Source organism: Drosophila miranda, chromosome XL (assembly GCF_003369915.1).
Source record: "Drosophila miranda strain MSH22 chromosome XL, D.miranda_PacBio2.1, whole genome shotgun sequence".
Classification (NCBI taxonomy): Eukaryota; Metazoa; Arthropoda; class Insecta; order Diptera; family Drosophilidae; genus Drosophila; species Drosophila miranda.
In genome coordinates, this window is record NC_046673.1 from 7,012,494 (window position 1) to 7,031,257 (window position 18,764).

The following is an 18,764-nucleotide window of genomic DNA, read 5'->3' on the forward strand; positions in this document are numbered from 1 at the left end:
CCGGGCTTCGACCAAAGCTCCAGTCAGATTGCGGCTGGATCGGCCGGAGTATCCGGCCAAAGCTACTCGGGGGTAAGTGGTGCTCTAGGCTTTCAATGAATTAGGAATCGATGATTCGTTGGCTAGAATATGCCCAATATGCCCTCCTTCTTAGCTGTTCTGAGGAAAACCCCAACTCTATCCGTATTTCAGGGACCCTCTTCATCCGGAATGGGCGGCATGGCAATGTCCCAGCAGCCGCAGCACAAGGCCGCGAATCAGCCAGGACCTGCAGCGCTGCTTCCACAGCAGCAGCAGCATCCGCGTCATCCTTCGCCAGCGACAGTGCCCAGGGTCATAGCCGAGGCAGCAGCTCTGGCTGGAGCTGGGGCTGGCATCGACATTGGCCTGCACGCCCATGGACATCTGCCCAGTGCCACGGAAATGGCCATCGGACACATTTACCAGGAGCTCATGGGCATAAATTTCAATCAGGCCAATATACAGCAGCAGCAGCAGCAACACCACCACCAGCAGCAGCAGCAGCACCACCACCAGCAGCAGCAGCAGCACCACCACCAGCAGCAGCAGCAGCACCACCACCAGCAGCAGCAGCAGGCGGCTCTGAAGCAGCAGCAGCAGGCGGCTCTGAAGCAGCAGGCGGCTCTCCTCTCCTACGGCCAAAAGGCCGTAACAGCAACTGGCATAGTCCCTGACCCACGCGACGTATGTTCTCAAAGCGGTGGTTCTTGCGTATCGTGCCCGTTTGCGTTGCCAGGTCCACTTCTGGGACAACTAGAGTACGGCCAGGACATTACACTCCACACCCACAGATTAGATGACTAGTTTTAAAATATTTTGTTTGTTTGTTTTGTCGAGTTTGTTGTCGTCTCCTCTGGGCTGATGACCGACAGCATAGCAAGGCGTACTCTTAAACAGTCTTCAAAGTTATTTAGTTCTACGACACACACATTGCGGTCCGCCTCAGCAGATGGATCCCTGTGCCTGTGCCCAGAATGTCGCGGCTCCGCGCGTACTGGAGTCCGATTCCACAGGAGGGCGAGGCATGAGTTCAATATCTTCTTGTTGCTGCAGAGCGCCTCCCGGCTGCTGGGTTTTTGCAATGATTAAAATGACCTTCATTCCCTGATGACAGACAGTCACTGGAAAACGGTCAAACTGGTCAAAAGACCAGTCCAACGCCTTCCTCTTCGAGGAGGACGTGCGGCAGCTGGCCGTCGGCTGGACCCACAATGCGGCGCTGCTCCGCAACAACGAGATCCTCATGTGGGGCCGCAAGTGCTACGGACAGCTGGGCACGGGCTCGATCAGCGAGCAGCAGGCGGTGCCCCAGCCACTGAGCCTCCGACTGCCCGACGGCCAGACGCCTGCTCGCGTGCACATGGGGGCAGAGCACGGCCTGCTGCGGACTACAGCCGGCGAGATCTACACCTGGGGCTGGAACGAGCACGGAAACTGTGGCAACAACAGTACAGAGAATGTGTAAGAATCTCCCTTCTGCCAGTGGATTGGCTTTAAATTCAATTTTCGATCAATTTCCAGATGCAGCCCTACACTCGTGGAAATCCCGGGGCGCGTGAAGTTGGCCGGAGCTGGCTCGGGCTTCTGTTACGCCATTTCCGAGTCGTCTGTTAATTAATTTTATAATAAATGTTAAAAATGCTTAAAAATACTAAACGGAATATCGAAATTAAGGTATTTGATGTCGGATCATGAGCAAAATTGTACGAATAATCAAACCCAAGCAGTTGGCGCTCTTTCTTCCATCGATAGTTGAAGAAACATCGATGTATCGATAGTAACAATGAAGTTTTTCAACCTTCAGTAGCTTTACTTGAACTCCGCGGAATTTTCGTTGCAAATACTATTTGCCATTTTTACAGTGAAAATAAAGTGCTTTGTTTTTCAAAAACTTAATCTTTTCCACAGAAAAAAGAAGGTAAATATGGTAAATGGTAGATTTTTATATATTTTATTCGAAATGTGCGGCTTGCCAGGCAATTAGTGGATGAATTTGAGGGCGCTTATGGTTTTTGAAGCCAACAAGTGCAAATGGCGATGGAGAATCATCAAAGTGCAATGAAATATTCGAAATATTTGCGGCACCGGCCTCTACACACTCGTGTTCCATGATAGATGCCTCAGAGCAGAGAACTATCTCCCTTAAATAATTGGCAGCACAGAAAAAGTCGCCCAAAGTGAGACATCGCTTCTTCTGCGCAAAATGCAATGGATTGGATTGATATTTCTTCGATCCGCAGATGTCTCACTTTAAGACTTCTGTGGGCATGTGTATGCCGGCATTTTTCGTTCACCAATACACAAAAAGATTAACCAGTGCTGCCAATAGTTCATCCACTGATACACACACGCACACACAGCACTCAAGCCTCCACGACCTCTGACTGGGCAGCACTGTCGTGGTAGGCGTCTGTGTCGGGCAGTAATTCCGAGAAACTTCAGCGTGTATTAGTAGACCACTCCGCATAAATAAAATAAATTTACCATAAATCAATTTTTTTTGTGCAACCGATCGCCATAAACAAACGAACAGACGACTGGGAGCCGATTACTTCCATTTCGCTCGAAGCAGTGAAGGTTCTCGTTCAGCGGTGTTTCTTTCCAATATACATTTTCATTTCTTTCTCGCACAAAAAGATGTCGGAGAATAGCTTCAACTCAAAGTATTTGGACGATGACGATGAGGACGATGCGATTGCTGCCTCTGAGGGTGTGTACTAATGAATCCTCTAAGCTAAATATAATCCACGCGTTTGTCTCGCGCTTTAGGCAAAGTTTCGAGCCAGGTGGCCAAGCGCATCTGGCAGCCAACCATCGATGATACTACCCCTGGGGTCTGGGAGCCGCCCGAGAAGCCCCTGCCCCACGTGGAGGAGGATGCTCCGATGAGTGCCGAGGCCCTGGCGGAGGCTCTAGCGGTGAGCGAGACCGCCTCGGACTTTATACACGAAGTGGAGCGCTCTCTCTACGGCGACAACAGCAAGGAGAACGGCTCCGCCCAGTACTTCAAGGCGGCCGAGAATTATTCGCTGTTTGGCGCCAACTACATGGGCTTGGAGGAGGACAAGAACAAAAAACCGCCGCCGGGCTTCGACCAAAGCTCCAGTCAGATTGCGGCTGGATCGGCCGGAGTATCCGGCCAAAGCTACTCGGGGTAAGTGGTGCTCTAGGCTTTCAATGAATTAGGAATCGATGATTCGTTGGCTAGAATATGCCCAATATGCCCTCCTTCTTAGCTGTTCTGAGGAAAACCCCAACTCTATCCGTATTTCAGGGACCCTCTTCATCCGGAATGGGCGGCATGGCAATGTCCCAGCAGCCGCAGCACAAGGCCGCGAATCAGCCAGGACCTGCAGCGCTGCTTCCACAGCAGCAGCAGCATCCGCGTCATCCTTCGCCAGCGACAGTGCCCAGGGTCATAGCCGAGGCAGCAGCTCTGGCTGGAGCTGGGGCTGGCATCGACATTGGCCTGCACGCCCATGGACATCTGCCCAGTGCCACGGAAATGACCATCGGACACATTTACCAGGAGCTCATGGGCATGAATTTCAATCAGGCCAATATACAGCAGCAGCAGCAGCAACACCACCACCAGCAGCAGCAGCAGCACCACCACCAGCAGCAGCAGCAGCAGCACCACCACCAGCAGCAGCAGCAGCAGGCGGCTCTCCAGCAGCAGCAGCAGGCGGCTCTCCTCTCCTACGGCCAAAAGGCCGTAACAGCAACTGGCATAGTCCCTGACCCACGCGACGTATGTTCTCAAAGCGGTGGTTCTTGCGTATCGTGCCCGTTTGCGTTGCCAGGTCCACTTCTGGGACAACTAGAGTACGGCCAGGACATTACACTCCACACCCACAGATTAGATGACTAGTTTTAAAATATTTTGTTTGTTTGTTTTGTCGAGTTTGTTGTCGTCTCCTCTGGGCTGATGACCGACAGCATAGCAAGGCGTACTCTTAAACAGTCTTCAAAGTTATTTAGTTCTACGACACACACATTGCGGTCCGCCTCAGCAGATGGATCCCTGTGCCTGTGCCCAGAATGTCGCGGCTCCGCGCGTACTGGAGTCCGATTCCACAGGAGGGCGAGGCATGAGTTCAATATCTTCTTGTTGCTGCAGAGCGCCTCCCGGCTGCTGGGTTTTTGCAATGATTAAAATGACCTTCATTCCCTGATGACAGACAGTCACTGGAAAACGGTCAAACTGGTCAAAAGACCAGTCCAACGCCTTCCTCTTCGAGGAGGACGTGCGGCAGCTGGCCGTCGGCTGGACCCACAATGTGGCGCTGCTCCGCAACAACGAGATCCTCATGTGGGGCCGCAAGTGCTACGGAGAGCTGGGCACGGGCTCGATCAGCGAGCAGCAGGCGGTGCCCCAGCCACTGAGCCTCCGACTGCCCGACGGCCAGACGCCTGCTCGCGTGCACATGGGGGCAGAGCACGGCCTGCTGCGGACTACAGCCGGCGAGATCTACACCTGGGGCTGGAACGAGCACGGAAACTGTGGCAACAACAGTACAGAGAATGTGTAAGTGCCAGTGGATTGGCTTTAAATTAAATTTTCGATCAATTTCCAGATGCAGCGCGTGAAGTTGGCCGGAGCTGGCTCGGGCTTCTGTGTTTTGGGCGGTTTTGGACAGAGCCGATAGGTATCAGGGCTGGAGAAGAAAGAGACAGCGGCATCTATAGTGGATCCTGGGAAGCAGTGGCAGAGTTGCGTAGGAGAAAAGGAAACGGGGCGAGGAGGAAGAAAAGGGAGAGTTTCCGGTGGAGAATAGTGGAGGCCGCACGTGCCCTAAAAGAAAAAAAGGAAACAAAATTGGTGATCGTGGAGACGACTATCCCACCAAGACATCAGCGGCAGGCATCAACATCAGCAGAAGCGGCGGACATCGGCAGCAGCATCCCGGTACTGGCCAGGCCGGGAAACTGATGCGAGAACCGTCAGCGGAGCACCGGCACCAAGGGACCGTCAGCGGAGCACCGGCACCAAGGGACCGTCAGCGGAGCACCGACTGGAGACACGTTTCTGTCCCCACACACCAGCCCCCCCGGGGAAAGAATCCGGACTTCAAAGCAGCAATACACACACACGATTCACACACACCCACCTTCATCCACCCACATCACACACAACCCACGCATGTATACCCTCATTCATAACACATCACATAACATCACCACATTTCACACATCTACAGCCGTCCGACCCACAATTAAACAAAATATCACGATCATACAAAAAACACCACGATTAAACGTAAACATCAGCAAGCATCAGGAAGCAACAACCTCTATCAAAGGGGGCTGCCAACTCGGCAAAAATAGGGTTTATTTTTTTTTGTTAGTATTTTTGTGTTAGTATTTGTTTCCTTTATATAAACCTAGATTATTAATTATTATTAATTAATAATGTACAAGATAAATAAGAAAATATAATGGATATAAAAGGAATATTTGAAAAGAGTCATGAGTGAATAGAAAACGGTAGTTGGGTGGGACGAGAGCGAGAAGAAGAGCGGGACCCTGAATATGAAAAGGTAGCGAATTCAAAAGGTGGCGCTCATGGAAGGGTGGGACCCTGCTAGGGATAACGAAACCAACTATCCCCGCTGACGAAAGTGCCAACGAGGACAAGTCTGTCCTATAAATTAGATTTGTTTTTTTTGTATGTTTTTTTGTTTTGTTCAATCCGTCCCCTGGCTTATCGGGTCGGAAACACCCCTGACTTCCCCGTGAGCTAGCTGGGAACGATAGGCCAGGGTGGCAAAGAGGCGGATCATAACAAATGGCGCCCAATGGTAATAGAAGGGATCGATTTTAAACGCGAGTCTTAAAGACCCGGTGTAAAATGTAACCCTGGTAGAACGAAACTCAGCCGGTCCGCGAGCCGGGAATAAATCCTAGCCGTCGTAGCCGCTGAGAGGAGTAGAAGAGAGGAAAAGGGACATGGTAGTTATGTATCGGAGGTAGAAGGGAAGGAAGTGTGTGTCCCGAGTTGTGGTCCAGGTATTACCAGGTGGTAGTAGCCTCGTTGTCTGACTCGTGGAGCTCGCTGTCTGGATCTGAAAAGAGGAAGAGGTGCCGGAGGATCTGTCGAGTCGTGGTCCGGGTTATGTCCAGAGGCATTAACGTCGTTGTCCGATTCTGGGGGATCCACGGTGATCTGAGGGAGGAAACAGCGAAGGGAGTTGGCACTTAGAAAAAGTAAGCGAAGGTAAATAGCAAGGGGAAAAGAAGGGAGTCCGCTCACCTGCAAAACAATTAATGCAGTTGTCTCTCGTCCCACCAAACGAATTAAAGGTGAATTTTTGTCTGAAGCAGTTTGGGAATTATATGTTTTTTTTTGTTAGTGATTTAGCAGACTATTGGAAAGCCGAAGCAAGAAAACCCAAAGGGAAATCATTTTCTTTTGAGGACTGACGATTCTCGCTAGCATTGTTTAAAAGCAATTTTAGAAGTAGGCATTAGGCAAGTCATCGGAAAAAGAGTTTTTGTTTGGGAGAGGAAGTATTTAGTTATTTAGTGTTGCATTTAATTAGGCGATTAATTGTAGATGTAGGTGTTTATTTATTTGATTGAATCAGTTTGGATATTTAGATTTATCAATTTATTGATTTAAATTAACCGATTTATGTATTTAAATTTATTTATTTGGTTATCTAAACATTGAATTAATTATTCGCTTATTTATTTATTGCACTATTTATTTATTTGTTTTCTCGTTACGATTGAAGGTATTGAGGATTAATTAGCCTGGAACTAATAATAATAAACAGATAATAAACAATCCAATTTATTTATCACCAAGATAGTTAAGTAAATAGGGAATAGACGAAGGAAAGGAGTACGTTAGGAAAATTGGTTGATGAGTGACCCGGAGATTTTTAAAGGGTCGGGAAAGACAAGGCGTAGCCCAGAGGCACAGCGCAGGTACCAGCCGTACAACATGCCGACGACTCGGTCCCAGGACGGTAAAGCCGGCAGTAGGCCGGAAGGGCCGTCGCAAGTGGCGGAAAACGTACATGCGGGGTTGCATCAGGAGGACCCAGAGGCCGGAGCGGTAGGAGGTCAACAGCGAACCCGTAAGGACCTGGTGTTACCGTCTGAGTTAAGCTCAGCCGTGAACGCAGCCTTAGCCCAAGCACAGGAGACCTACCGAGCGTCGCTCGGGCAGCAAATGGAAGCGCTGAGATCGTCAATGCAAGCAGACATGCTAGAGTTCATGCGAGAGATCAACGCTGTGGTGGGTTCGTTAAAAGCGGAGCGAACGGCGAGTGATGCGAATGGAAGGAATCGGGGATCAAATGCAACCAGTCTGGGAGGAGGTCAACAGGAAGCACCCGGGAACCAGCAAGCACATCCAACGCACTTGTTCGTGGACAACCGAACATTGGAGGCCGATCAGAGGACCCAAGCCGATCAGAGACCCGTGGAGGAGTGGCTGTTCAACGGGATGGGCGCAGGAGCAAACCCTAACAGGAATCGACCGAGTTTCGGAGAGGCTAGGCAGGAGCAAGTGCAGATACGAAGATGGGGACTTAGCTTCGACGGCGATCCAAAGGGGATGCCCGTGGCGGAATTCTTATTCCGGGTGGAGCATCTACAGACGTCGTACCAGGTACCGTGGGCGGAGGTGTTGAAAGCCTTTCACACATTGGTCAGTGGCCACGCAAGGGATTGGTACTGGATGCATGTGCGGACGGTAGGAATGCCGGACTGGCCGAATCTGAGATATGGTCTCCAGCAGCAGTTTCAAGTTCGTCGGACAGAGTTCGAGCGAGAGCAAGAGCTCAGGGAACGCCGACAACGCCACGGGGAGTCGGCGGACCAGTACATCCAGGAGATGTTGGTGTTGAGGTCGAGATTGCTGAATCCGTTCTCGGATTATGATCTAATAAAGACCATAAAGATCAATATTAGGGATGCAATTTCGAGGGTGATTTATCCAATGCAGATACCAAATCTCCAGAAGCTGCGAGAAGAGTGTGCGGACGCCGAGAAACTGCTGGCGACGCGATGGACAAGGAGCGGTCCAGACCATGGGGGTAGTAGGCGCAGGGAAGATCACAAAGTACATGAATTGGATGCGAACACTCACGACCCGGAGGAACAGACCGAGGCATTGGATGCTGTCCATAGGACGAGGGAATCCGGAGGCGACCGCACCCAGCTGAAGTGCTGGAATTGCGCTCAGCCGGGTCACACCTATTTTGAGTGTGAGTCGGCCGTACGTAACCTGTTCTGCTACAAGTGCGGGCTGGCCGGGGTCATCCTCCCTAAATGTCCTAAATGTCGGCCGGGAAACGCGAAAAGGAGCACGACGCAATTGGAGGAGTCGAGTTCCACGTCGCCGCGAAGCAGCCAATAGATAGGCCCTCCAACGTTAAATTAGATACCCCTAAGGAAAGAAGTAGCAATAAGAATATTTATACTACCATATATAAGGTTAACCAAGCGGTATTACCCGAAGCTAGATGGTCCGAGCGCAAGCCGATAAAGGAAAGACAGCGGCAGTACGAACAGGCCAGGAATCGGATAATGGGGGACGAACTCGATGAGAGTATCCGAACGGGAGCAGTCAGAGCACAGCGGGCTCGGGACAGGTTTCAGGGGCGAAAGAGAAGGCGGCTCCAGGTGTGTGCTGCAGTCCACTCGGCAATTCGTCAGGATGACAGGCCATTCGCACGAGTGAAGTTGGGCCCGAGGACGCTGATGGGACTACTGGATACAGGGGCATCGGTGAGCCTTCTGGGGAAAGGTGGCCTGGAACTGATAGGAGAATTGGAGCTGAAACTTCAAGGCATAAAGAAATTCTCAGTACAAACAGCGGGCGGCACTCCTCATAAAATACTGGGACATGTGTCGACAGTAATGACGTATGGAGGCCAGAAGCAGACTATGGAGTTGTTCCTGTGTCCCTCGCTGAAACAACCGCTGTACCTAGGGGTCGATTTCTGGCGGAAGTTTGGTCTGGCTCCGCATATAGTAGGCCTAGAACGACACAAGGAATTAGCCGAAATTGATGCTGAGGTGCTGACTAGGAGTAGACCAACGGAACCGCACGAATTGACGCACACGCAGCAGACACGTCTGGACCAGGTGAAGAACAACTTCAGGGCATTCGACACACATGGTTTGGGAAGAACGACGCTCGAAAGGCACGAAATTCAATTAATCGAGGGAGCCGTACCCGTAAAGGAGCGATTCTACCCGGTGTCTCCCGCGGTGCAAGAGCTGTTGTTTGCCGAGGTGGACGAAATGTTGCGCCTCGGAGTCATCGAAACCAGCGAGAGCCCGTGGAGCAACCGCGTGACGCTGGTACGTAAGCCGGGAAAAAACCGATTGTGTCTGGATGCGCGGAAACTAAACAAATTAACCGTGAAGGATGCTTACCCGCTGCAGAGCATCGAGTCAATTCTGAGCCGCGTAGAGGATACGGTGTACATCAGCAGCATCGATTTAAAGCACGCATTTTGGCAGATAGAGCTGGAGCCTGAAAGTCGGATGTACACAGCATTCACGGTGCCGGGCAGACCACTCTATCAATTTAAATCGATGCCCTTCGGGTTGTGCAATGCAGCCCAACGGCTGTGTCGGTTGATGGATCGAGTAATTCCACAACGACTCCGAAGCCATGTCTTTGTATACTTAGACGATCTACTAGTTATTTCCCGGACGTTTGAGGAGCATAAACACCTGTTAGAGGAAGTGGCCAAGTGTCTCAAGGAGGCAAACCTGACAATTGGAAGAAAAAAATCGAAATTCGGGTATAAATATTTAAAGTATTTAGGGTACATCGTAGGCGACGGCGCACTTAGGACAGATCCGGAGAAAGTACAGGCGATCACCCAAATACCAATGCCAAGGAACGTGAGACAAATCCGGAGATTTTTGGGGACAGCTGGCTGGTATCGGCGGTTTATCCGAAATTTCTCGGCACTCTCGGCTCCTCTGACAGACTGTCTGAAAGGAAAAGGGCAATTTAAGCTGACGGAGGAGGCAGGAAAATCGTTCGAGGAGCTCAAAAAAGCACTTACCAGTGCCCCCGTGCTACATCATCCAGACTTTAAGAAGCACTTCTTCATCCAGTGTGATGCGAGCCACGTGGGGATCGGAGCAGTTCTCTTCCAGAGGGATGATGAAGGAGCAGAGCACCCGATCGCATTCTTTTCGGCGAAGCTAAGAGGGGCACAGCTCAACTATAGCGTGCCAGAGAAGGAGTGTCTGGCGGCGGTAAGAGCCATAGAGAAGTTCCGTGCATACGTAGAACTGATGCCATTCACGGTGATAACAGATCACGCGAGTTTGCAGTGGCTCATGCGATTCAAAGCACTGGATGGGAGGCTAGCCAGGTGGTCGTTGGCTCTCCAGGCTTATGACTTCGAAATCGAGCACCGCAAAGGAAAGGAAAATATCGTCGCCGATATGCTGTCACGTCCCTTTGACGTGGACGCTATCGACTTCCTGGAGTTCGACACCACAGCCTTCGAGGATGAAGAATACCGAAGAAAAACTGAGTCGGTCCAGAGCGATGAGGATGAATTCCCAGACCTGAAGGTGGAGGAAGGACTGCTGTTTAAGCGCACACAATTTGGCCGGCCGGAATTAGAGGAGTTTTCGTGGAAGCTATGGATCCCGGAAGCCCTGACGAGCACACTGATCCAACAGGCTCACGACAGCGATGTGGCAATGCATGGAGGAATCGCGAGGACACTGGGACGGCTGCGACGGTTCTATTATTGGCCCCGGATGACCGTGCAGGTGAAGGCATATGTGGCTGATTGTAACACCTGCAAAGAAACAAAACATTCAACACAGGTTCACCGTCCACTCATGGAGGCCGAAACCAGAACCGAGAGGCCGATTCAAAAAATGTACCTGGATTTCCTGGGTCCATATCCGAGGACTCGAAGTGGCAATGTGGTCATACTAATAGTCCTCGATCACATGTCCAGATATGTCTGGTTGAAGGCTTTGCCTAAGGCGACGTCTTCGGCCGTGATCCGATTCTTGCACGCCGAGGTCTTCGCGCAGTTTGGCGTGCCTGAAATAGTGCATACCGATAATGGAAAGCAATTTGTGTCAGCTGAATTTTCTCAATTCCTGGATAGGAGAAGCATAACGCACCTGAAGTCGGGGAACTATGCACCGCAGGCGAACGCGGCCGAACGAGTGAACCAGACTGTACTGGCAGCAATAAGGACATACGCTAGTGAGGATCACACGCGCTGGGACGAGAAGCTGACGGAGATCCAGTGTGTGGCTAGGAGCGCTATACACACGGGTATCGGGACGTCGCCATACTTTGTGTTGTTTGGGCAGCACATGTTTACCAGCGGCCGAGATTATAAATTGGCACGCAGACTGGGCGCCCTAAATGATGCACAAATGTCACCCTTGGCGAGGAGTGACAAGATGGAGATAGTCCGAGATGAGGTCCGAGGAAACTCTCATGAAGCCTACAACAGAGCGAAGAACAGGTATAATCGAAAAGCTCGAGAAATTAGGTACTCACCGGGTCAGGAGATATATAAGCGGAATTTCGTGTTGAGCAAATTTAAAAACAACATCAACGCGAAGTTCAGCCCAAAATACGTCAAGTGCCGAGTGATCCGGAGTATGGGCAACAGTCTGTACGAGCTGGAGACGTTGCAAGGCTCACGTATTGGGGTGTTTCACGCAAAGGATCTGAAGCAGTAGCCCAGGCATCTCAGTCGATGGAGCCAGAGACTCTCAATCTCAGGGTGTGGGCGATGGCCTACGTTTGGGGCCCCTTAATTGAAAAAGCCCGCCAGCTTGGCACTCCCGTTTCGGCGGAGTAATCCTGGAAACGGTAGTGTGGTGTTATGGGCGGTTTTGGACAGAGCCGATAGGTATCAGGGCTGGAGAAGAAAGAGACAGCGGCATCTATAGTGGATCCTGGGAAGCAGTGGCAGAGTTGCGTAGGAGAAAAGGAAACGGGGCGAGGAGGAAGAAAAGGGAGAGTTTCCGGTGGAGAATAGTGGAGGCCGCACGTGCCCTAAAAGAAAAAAAGGAAACAAAATTGGTGATCGTGGAGACGACGATCCCACCAAGACATCAGCGGCAGGCATCAACATCAGCAGAAGCGGCGGACATCGGCAGCAGCATCCCGGTACTGGCCAGGCCGGGAAACTGATGCGAGAACCGTCAGCGGAGCACCGACTGGAGACACGTTTCTGTCCCCACACACCAGCCCCCCCGGGGAAAGAATCCGGACTTCAAAGCAGCAATACACACACACGATTCACACACACCCACCTTCATCCACCCACATCACACACAACCCACGCATGTATACCCTCATTCATAACACATCACATAACATCACCACATTTCACACATCTACACCCGTCCGACCCACAATTAAACAAAATATCACGATCATACAAAAAACACCACGATTAAACGTAAACATCAGCAAGCATCAGGAAGCAACAACCTCTATCAAAGGGGGCTGCCAACTCGGCCGAAATAGGGTTTATTTTTTTTGTTAGTATTTTTGTGTTAGTATTTGTTTCCTTTATATAAACCTAGATTATTAATTATTATTAATTAATAATGTACAAGATAAATAAGAAAATATAATGGATATAAAAGGAATATTTGAAAAGAGTCATGAGTGAATAGAAAACGGTAGTTGGGTGGGACGAGAGCGAGAAGAAGAGCGGGACCCTGAATATGAAAAGGGAGCGAATTCAAAAGGTGGCGCTCATGGAAGGGTGGGACCCTGCTAGGGATAACGAAACCAACTATCCCCGCTGACGAAAGTGCCAACGAGGACAAGTCTGTCCTATAAATTAGATTTGTTTTTTTTGTATGTTTTTTTGTTTTGTTCAATCCGTCCCCTGGCTTATCGGGTCGGAAACACCCCTGACTTCCCCGTGAGCTAGCTGGGAACGATAGGCCAGGGTGGCAAAGAGGCGGATCATAACATCTGTTACGCCATTTCCGAGTCGTCTGTTAATTAATTTTATAATAAATGTTAAAAATGCTTAAAAATACTAAACGGAATATCGAAATTAAGGTATTTGATGTCGGATCATGAGCAAAATTGTACGAATAATCAAACCCAAGCAGTTGGCGCTCTTTCTTCCATCGATAGTTGAAGAAACATCGATGTATCGATAGTAACAATGAAGTTTTTCAACCTTCAGCAGCTTTACTTGAACTCCGCGGAATTTTCGTTGCAAATACTATTTGCCATTTTTACAGTGAAAATAAAGTGCTTTGTTTTTCAAAAACTTAATCTTTTCCACAGAAAAAAGAAGGTAAATATGGTAAATGGTAGATTTTTATATATTTTATTCGAAATGTGCGGCTTGCCAGGCAATTAGTGGATGAATTTGAGGGCGCTTATGGTTTTTGAAGCCAACAAGTGCAAATGGCGATGGAGAATCATCAAAGTGCAATGAAATATTCGAAATATTTGCGGCACCGGCCTCTACACACTCGTGTTCCATGATAGATGCCTCAGAGCAGAGAACTATCTCCCTTAAATATTTGGCAGCACAGAAAAAGTCGCCCAAAGTGAGACATCGCTTCTTCTGCGCAAAATGCAATGGATTGGATTGATATTTCTTCGATCCGCAGAAGTCTCACTTTAAGACTTCTGTGGGCATGTGTATGCCGGCATTTTTCGTTCACCAATACACAAAAAGATTAACCAGTGCTGCCAATAGTTCATCCACTGATACACACACGCACACGCACTGTCGTGGTAGGCGTCTGTGTCGGGCAGTAATTCCGAGAAACTTCAGCGTGTATTAGTAGACCACTCCGCATAAATAAAATAAATTTCCCATAAATCAATTTTTTTTGTGCAACCGATCGCCATAAACAAACGAACACACGACTGGGATCCGATTGCTTCCATTTCGCTCGAAGCAGTGAAGGTTCTCGTTCAGCGGTGTTTCTTTCCAATAAACATTTTCATTTCTTTCTCGCACAAAAAGATGTCGGAGAATAGCTTCAACTCAAAGTATTTGGACGATGACGATGAGGACGATGCGATTGCTGCCTCTGAGGGTGTGTACCAATGAATCCTCTAAACTAAATATAATCCACGCGTTTGTCTCGCGCTTTAGGCAAAGTTTCGAGCCAGGTGGCCAAGCGCATCTGGCAGCCAACCATCGATGATACTACCCCTGGGGTCTGGGAGCCGCCCGAGAAGCCCCTGCCCCACGTGGAGGAGGATGCTCCGATGAGTGCCGAGGCCCTGGCGGAGGCTCTAGCGGTGAGCGAGACCGCCTCGGACTTTATACACGAAGTGGAGCGCTCTCTCTACGGCGACAACAGCAAGGAGAACGGCTCCGCCCAGTACTTCAAGGCGGCCGAGAATTATTCGCTGTTTGGCGCCAACTACATGGGCTTGGAGGAGGACAAGAACAAAAAACCGCCGCCGGGCTTCGACCAAAGCTCCAGTCAGATTGCGGCTGGATCGGCCGGAGTATCCGGCCAAAGCTACTCGGGGGTAAGTGGTGCTCTAGGCTTTCAATGAATTAGGAATCGATGATTCGTTGGCTAGAATATGCCCAATATGCCCTCCTTCTTAGCTGTTCTGAGGAAAACCCCAACTCTATCCGTATTTCAGGGACCCTCTTCATCCGGAATGGGCGGCATGGCAATGTCCCAGCAGCCGCAGCACAAGGCCGCGAATCAGCCAGGACCTGCAGCGCTGCTTCCACAGCAGCAGCAGCATCCGCGTCATCCTTCGCCAGCGACAGTGCCCAGGGTCATAGCCGAGGCAGCAGCTCTGGCTGGAGCTGGGGCTGGCATCGACATTGGCCTGCACGCCCATGGACATCTGCCCAGTGCCACGGAAATGACCATCGGACACATTTACCAGGAGCTCATGGGCATGAATTTCAATCAGGCCAATATACAGCAGCAGCAGCAGCAACACCACCACCAGCAGCAGCAGCAGCACCACCAGCAGCAGCAGCAGCAGCACCACCACCAGCAGCAGCAGCAGGCGGCTCTGAAGCAGCAGGCGGCTCTCCTCTCCTACGGCCAAAAGGCCGTAACAGCAACTGGCATAGTCCCTGACCCACGCGACGTATGTTCTCAAAGCGGTGTTTCTTGCGTATCGTGCCCGTTTGCGTCGCCAGGTCCACTTCTGGGACAACTAGAGTACGGCCAGGACATTACACTCCACACCCACAGATTAGATGACTAGTTTTAAAATATTTTTTTTGTTTGTTTTGTCGAGCTTGTTGTCGTCTCCTCTGGGCTGATGACCGACAGCATAGCAAGGCGTACTCTTAAACAGTCTTCAAAGTTATTTAGTTCTACGACACACACATTGCGGTCCGCCTCAGCAGATGGATCCCTGTGCCTGTGCCCAGAATGTCGCGGCTCCGCGCGTACTGGAGTCCGATTCCACACGAGGGCGAGGCATGAGTTCAATATCTTCTTGTTGCTGCAGAGCGCCTCCCGGCTGCTGGGTTTTTGCAATGATTAAAATGACCTTCATTCCCTGATGACAGACAGTCACTGGAAAACGGTCAAACTGGTCAAAAGACCAGTCCAACGCCTTCCTCTTCGAGGAGGACGTGCGGCAGCTGGCCGTCGGCTGGACCCACAATGCGGCGCTGCTCCGCAACAACGAGATCCTTAGTGGGGCCGCAAGTGCTACGGACAGCTGGGCACGTCCTCCTCGAAGAGGAAGGCGTTGGACTGGTCTTTTGACCAGTTTGACCGTTTTCCAGTGACTGTCTGTCATCAGGGAATGAAGGTCATTTTAATCATTGCAAAAACCCAGCAGCCGGGAGGCGCTCTGCAGCAACAAGAAGATATTGAACTCATGCCTCGCCCTCGTGTGGAATCGGACTCCAGTACGCGCGGAGCCGCGACATTCTGGGCACAGGCACAGGGATCCATCTGCTGAGGCGGACCGCAATGTGTGTGTCGTAGAACTAAATAACTTTGAAGACTGTTTAAGAGTACGCCTTGCTATGCTGTCGGTCATCAGCCCAGAGGAGACGACAACAAACTCGACAAAACAAACAAACAAAATATTTTAAAACTAGTCATCTAATCTGTGGGTGTGGAGTGTAATGTCCTGGCCGTACTCTAGTTGTCCCAGAAGTGGACCTGGCGACGCAAACGGGCACGATACGCAAGAAACACCGCTTTGAGAACATACGTCGCGTGGGTCAGGGACTATGCCAGTTGCTGTTACGGCCTTTTGGCCGTAGGAGAGGAGAGCCGCCTGCTGCTTCAGAGCCGCCTGCTGCTGCTGCTTCAGAGCCGCCTGCTGCTGCTGCTGGTGGTGGTGCTGCTGCTGCTGCTGCTGGTGGTGCTGCTGCTGCTGCTGGTGGTGGTGTTGCTGCTGCTGCTGCTGTATATTGGCCTGATTGAAATTCATGCCCATGAGCTCCTGGTAAATGTGTCCGATGGCCATTTCCGTGGCACTGGGCAGATGTCCATGGGCGTGCAGGCCAATGTCGATGCCAGCCCCAGCTCCAGCCAGAGCTGCTGCCTCGGCTATGACCCTGGGCACTGTCGCTGGCGAAGGATGACGCGGATGCTGCTGCTGCTGTGGAAGCAGCGCTGCAGGTCCTGGCTGATTCGCGGCCTTGTGCTGCGGCTGCTGGGACATTGCCATGCCGCCCATTCCGGATGAAGAGGGTCCCTGAAATACGGATAGAGTTGGGGTTTTCCTCAGAACAGCTAAGAAGGAGGGCATATTGGGCATATTCTAGCCAACGAATCATCGATTCCTAATTCATTGAAAGCCTAGAGCACCACTTACCCCCGAGTAGCTTTGGCCGGATACTCCGGCCGATCCAGCCGCAATCTGACTGGAGCTTTGGTCGAAGCCCGGCGGCGGTTTTTTGTTCTTTTCCTCCTCCAAGCCCATGTAGTTGGCGCCAAACAGCGAATAATTCTCGGCCGCCTTGAAGTACTGGGCGGAGCCGTTCTCCTTGCTGTTGTCGCCGTAGAGAGAGCGCTCCACTTCGTGTATAAAGTCCGATTCGGTCTCGCTCACCGCTAGAGCCTCCGCCAGGGCCTCGGCACTCATCGGAGCATCCTCCTCCACGTGGGGCAGGGGCTTCTCGGGCGGCTCCCAGACCCCAGGGGTAGTATCATCGATGGTTGGCTGCCAGATGCGCTTGGCCACCTGGCTCGAAACTTTGCCTAAAACGCGAGACAAACGCGTGGATTATATTTAGTTTAGAGGATTCATTGGTACACACCCTCAGAGGCAGCAATCGCATCGTCCTCATCGTCATCGTCCAAATACTTTGAGTTGAAGCTATTCTCCGACATCTTTTTGTGCGAGAAAGAAATGAAAATGTTTATTGGAAAGAAACACCGCTGAACGAGAACCTTCACTGCTTCGAGCGAAATGGAAGTAATCGGCTCCCAGTCGTCTGTTCGTTTGTTTATGGCGATCGGATGCACAAAAAAAATTGATTTATGGGAAATTTATTTTATTTATGCGGAGTGGTCTACTAATACACGCTGAAGTTTCTCGGAATTACTGCCCGACACAGACGCCTACCACGACAGTGCTGCCCAGTCAGAGGTCGTGGAGGCTTGAGTGCTGTGTGTGCGTGTGTGTATCAGTGGATGAACTATTGGCAGCACTGGTTAATCTTTTTGTGTATTGGTGAACGAAAAATGCCGGCATACACATGCCTACAGAAGTCTTAAAGTGAGACTTCTGCGGATCGAAGAAATATCAATCCAATCCATTGCATTTTGCGCAGAAGAAGCGATGTCTCACTTTGGGCGACTTTTTCTGTGCTGCCAAATATTTAAGGGAGATAGTTCTCTGCTCTGAGGCATCTATCATGGAACACGAGTGTGTAGAGGCCGGTGCCGCAAATATTTCGAATATTTCATTGCACTTTGATGATTCTCCATCGCCATTTGCACTTGTTGGCTTCAAAAACCATAAGCGCCCTCAAATTCATCCACTAATTGCCTGGCAAGCCGCACATTTCGAATAAAATATATAAAAATCTACCATTTACCATATTTACCTTCTTTTTTCTGTGGAAAAGATTAAGTTTTTGAAAAACAAAGCACTTTATTTTCACTGTAAAAATGGCAAATAGTATTTGCAACGAAAATTCCGCGGAGTTCAAGTAAAGCTGCTGAAGGTTGAAAAACTTCATTGTTACTATCGATACATCGATGTTTCTTCAACTATCGATGGAAGAAAGAGCGCCAACTGCTTGGGTTTGATTATTCGTACAATTTTGCTCATGATCCGACATCAAATACCTTAATTTCGATATTCCGTTTAGTATTTTTAAGCATTTTTAACATTTGTTATAAAATTAATTAACAGACGACTCGGAAATGGCGTAACAGATGTTATGATCCGCCTCTTTGCCACCCTGGCCTATCGTTCCCAGCTAGCTCACGGGGAAGTCAGGGGTGTTTCCGACCCGATAAGCCAGGGGACGGATTGAACAAAACAAAAAAACATACAAAAAAAACAAATCTAATTTATAGGACTGACTTGTCCTCGTTGGCACTTTCGTCAGCGGGGATAGTTGGTTTCGTTATCCCTAGCAGGGTCCCACCCTTCCATGAGCGCCACCTTTTGAATTCGCTCCCTTTTCATATTCAGGGTCCCGCTCTTCTTCTCGCTCTCGTCCCACCCAACTACCGTTTTCTATTCACTCATGACTCTTTTCAAATATTCCTTTTATATCCATTATATTTTCTTATGTATCTTGTACATTATTAATTAATAATAATTA

At 50.1% G+C, this 18,764-nt stretch overlaps 4 protein-coding genes across 5 annotated transcripts; 3 read left to right on the forward strand and 1 right to left on the reverse strand.

Annotated features, from left to right (window-relative positions):
- Positions 1-590: 590 nt before the first annotated feature.
- Positions 591-1,935, forward strand: LOC117187495 (RCC1 domain-containing protein 1-like). The gene is made up of 2 exons (XM_033390274.1): positions 591-1,482; positions 1,543-1,935. The coding sequence occupies exons 1-2, from the start codon at positions 1,265-1,267 to the stop codon at positions 1,637-1,639; spliced, it is 315 nt and encodes a 104-aa protein (XP_033246165.1). The 5' UTR covers positions 591-1,264; the 3' UTR covers positions 1,640-1,935.
- Positions 1,936-2,510: 575 nt separating this feature from the next.
- LOC117187028 lies at positions 2,511-3,179 on the forward strand. Its single transcript, XM_033388683.1, has 2 exons — positions 2,511-2,731; positions 2,791-3,179. Exons 1-2 carry the CDS (start codon positions 2,659-2,661, stop codon positions 3,177-3,179), a joined length of 462 nt encoding a protein of 153 aa, XP_033244574.1. The 5' UTR covers positions 2,511-2,658.
- Positions 3,180-3,706: 527 nt separating this feature from the next.
- LOC117187676 (RCC1 domain-containing protein 1-like) lies at positions 3,707-4,730 on the forward strand. The gene is made up of 2 exons (XM_033390347.1): positions 3,707-4,549; positions 4,599-4,730. The coding sequence occupies exons 1-2, from the start codon at positions 4,332-4,334 to the stop codon at positions 4,609-4,611; spliced, it is 231 nt and encodes a 76-aa protein (XP_033246238.1). The 5' UTR covers positions 3,707-4,331; the 3' UTR covers positions 4,612-4,730.
- Positions 4,731-15,975: 11,245 nt separating this feature from the next.
- LOC117187398 (myb-like protein Q) lies at positions 15,976-18,361 on the reverse strand. 2 transcript variants are annotated; one of them, XM_033389999.1, is made up of 4 exons: positions 18,036-18,361; positions 17,244-17,316; positions 16,799-17,184; positions 15,976-16,678 (listed from the first exon to the last, which is right to left on the reverse strand). In XM_033389999.1, the coding sequence occupies exons 1-4, from the start codon at positions 18,168-18,170 to the stop codon at positions 16,070-16,072; spliced, it is 1,203 nt and encodes a 400-aa protein (XP_033245890.1). In that variant the 5' UTR covers positions 18,171-18,361; the 3' UTR covers positions 15,976-16,069. The 2 variants fall into 2 exon arrangements, with proteins under 2 accessions (XP_033245890.1, XP_033245893.1); XM_033390002.1 differs by lacking the exon at positions 18,036-18,361 and having other exon boundaries at positions 17,244-17,680.
- Between the last annotated feature and the right edge of the window lie 403 nt (positions 18,362-18,764).

Coding starts and splice junctions, on each gene's coding strand:
- LOC117187676 (XM_033390347.1), top strand. CDS start 4,332: ATGTGGGGCCGCAAGTGCTACGGAGAGCTGGGCACGGGCTCGATCAGC.
- LOC117187398 (XM_033389999.1), bottom strand. CDS start 18,170: ATGAAGTTTTTCAACCTTCAGCAGCTTTACTTGAACTCCGCGGAATTT. Junction 17,185..17,243: donor TGCGATTGCTGCCTCTGAGG/GTGTGTACCAAT, acceptor CTCGCGTTTTAG/GCAAAGTTTCGAGCCAGGTG. Junction 16,679..16,798: donor CCGGCCAAAGCTACTCGGGG/GTAAGTGGTGCT, acceptor TCCGTATTTCAG/GGACCCTCTTCATCCGGAAT.
- LOC117187495 (XM_033390274.1), top strand. CDS start 1,265: ATGTGGGGCCGCAAGTGCTACGGACAGCTGGGCACGGGCTCGATCAGC. Junction 1,483..1,542: donor AACAACAGTACAGAGAATGT/GTAAGAATCTCC, acceptor ATCAATTTCCAG/ATGCAGCCCTACACTCGTGG.
- LOC117187028 (XM_033388683.1), top strand. CDS start 2,659: ATGTCGGAGAATAGCTTCAACTCAAAGTATTTGGACGATGACGATGAG. Junction 2,732..2,790: donor TGCGATTGCTGCCTCTGAGG/GTGTGTACTAAT, acceptor CTCGCGCTTTAG/GCAAAGTTTCGAGCCAGGTG.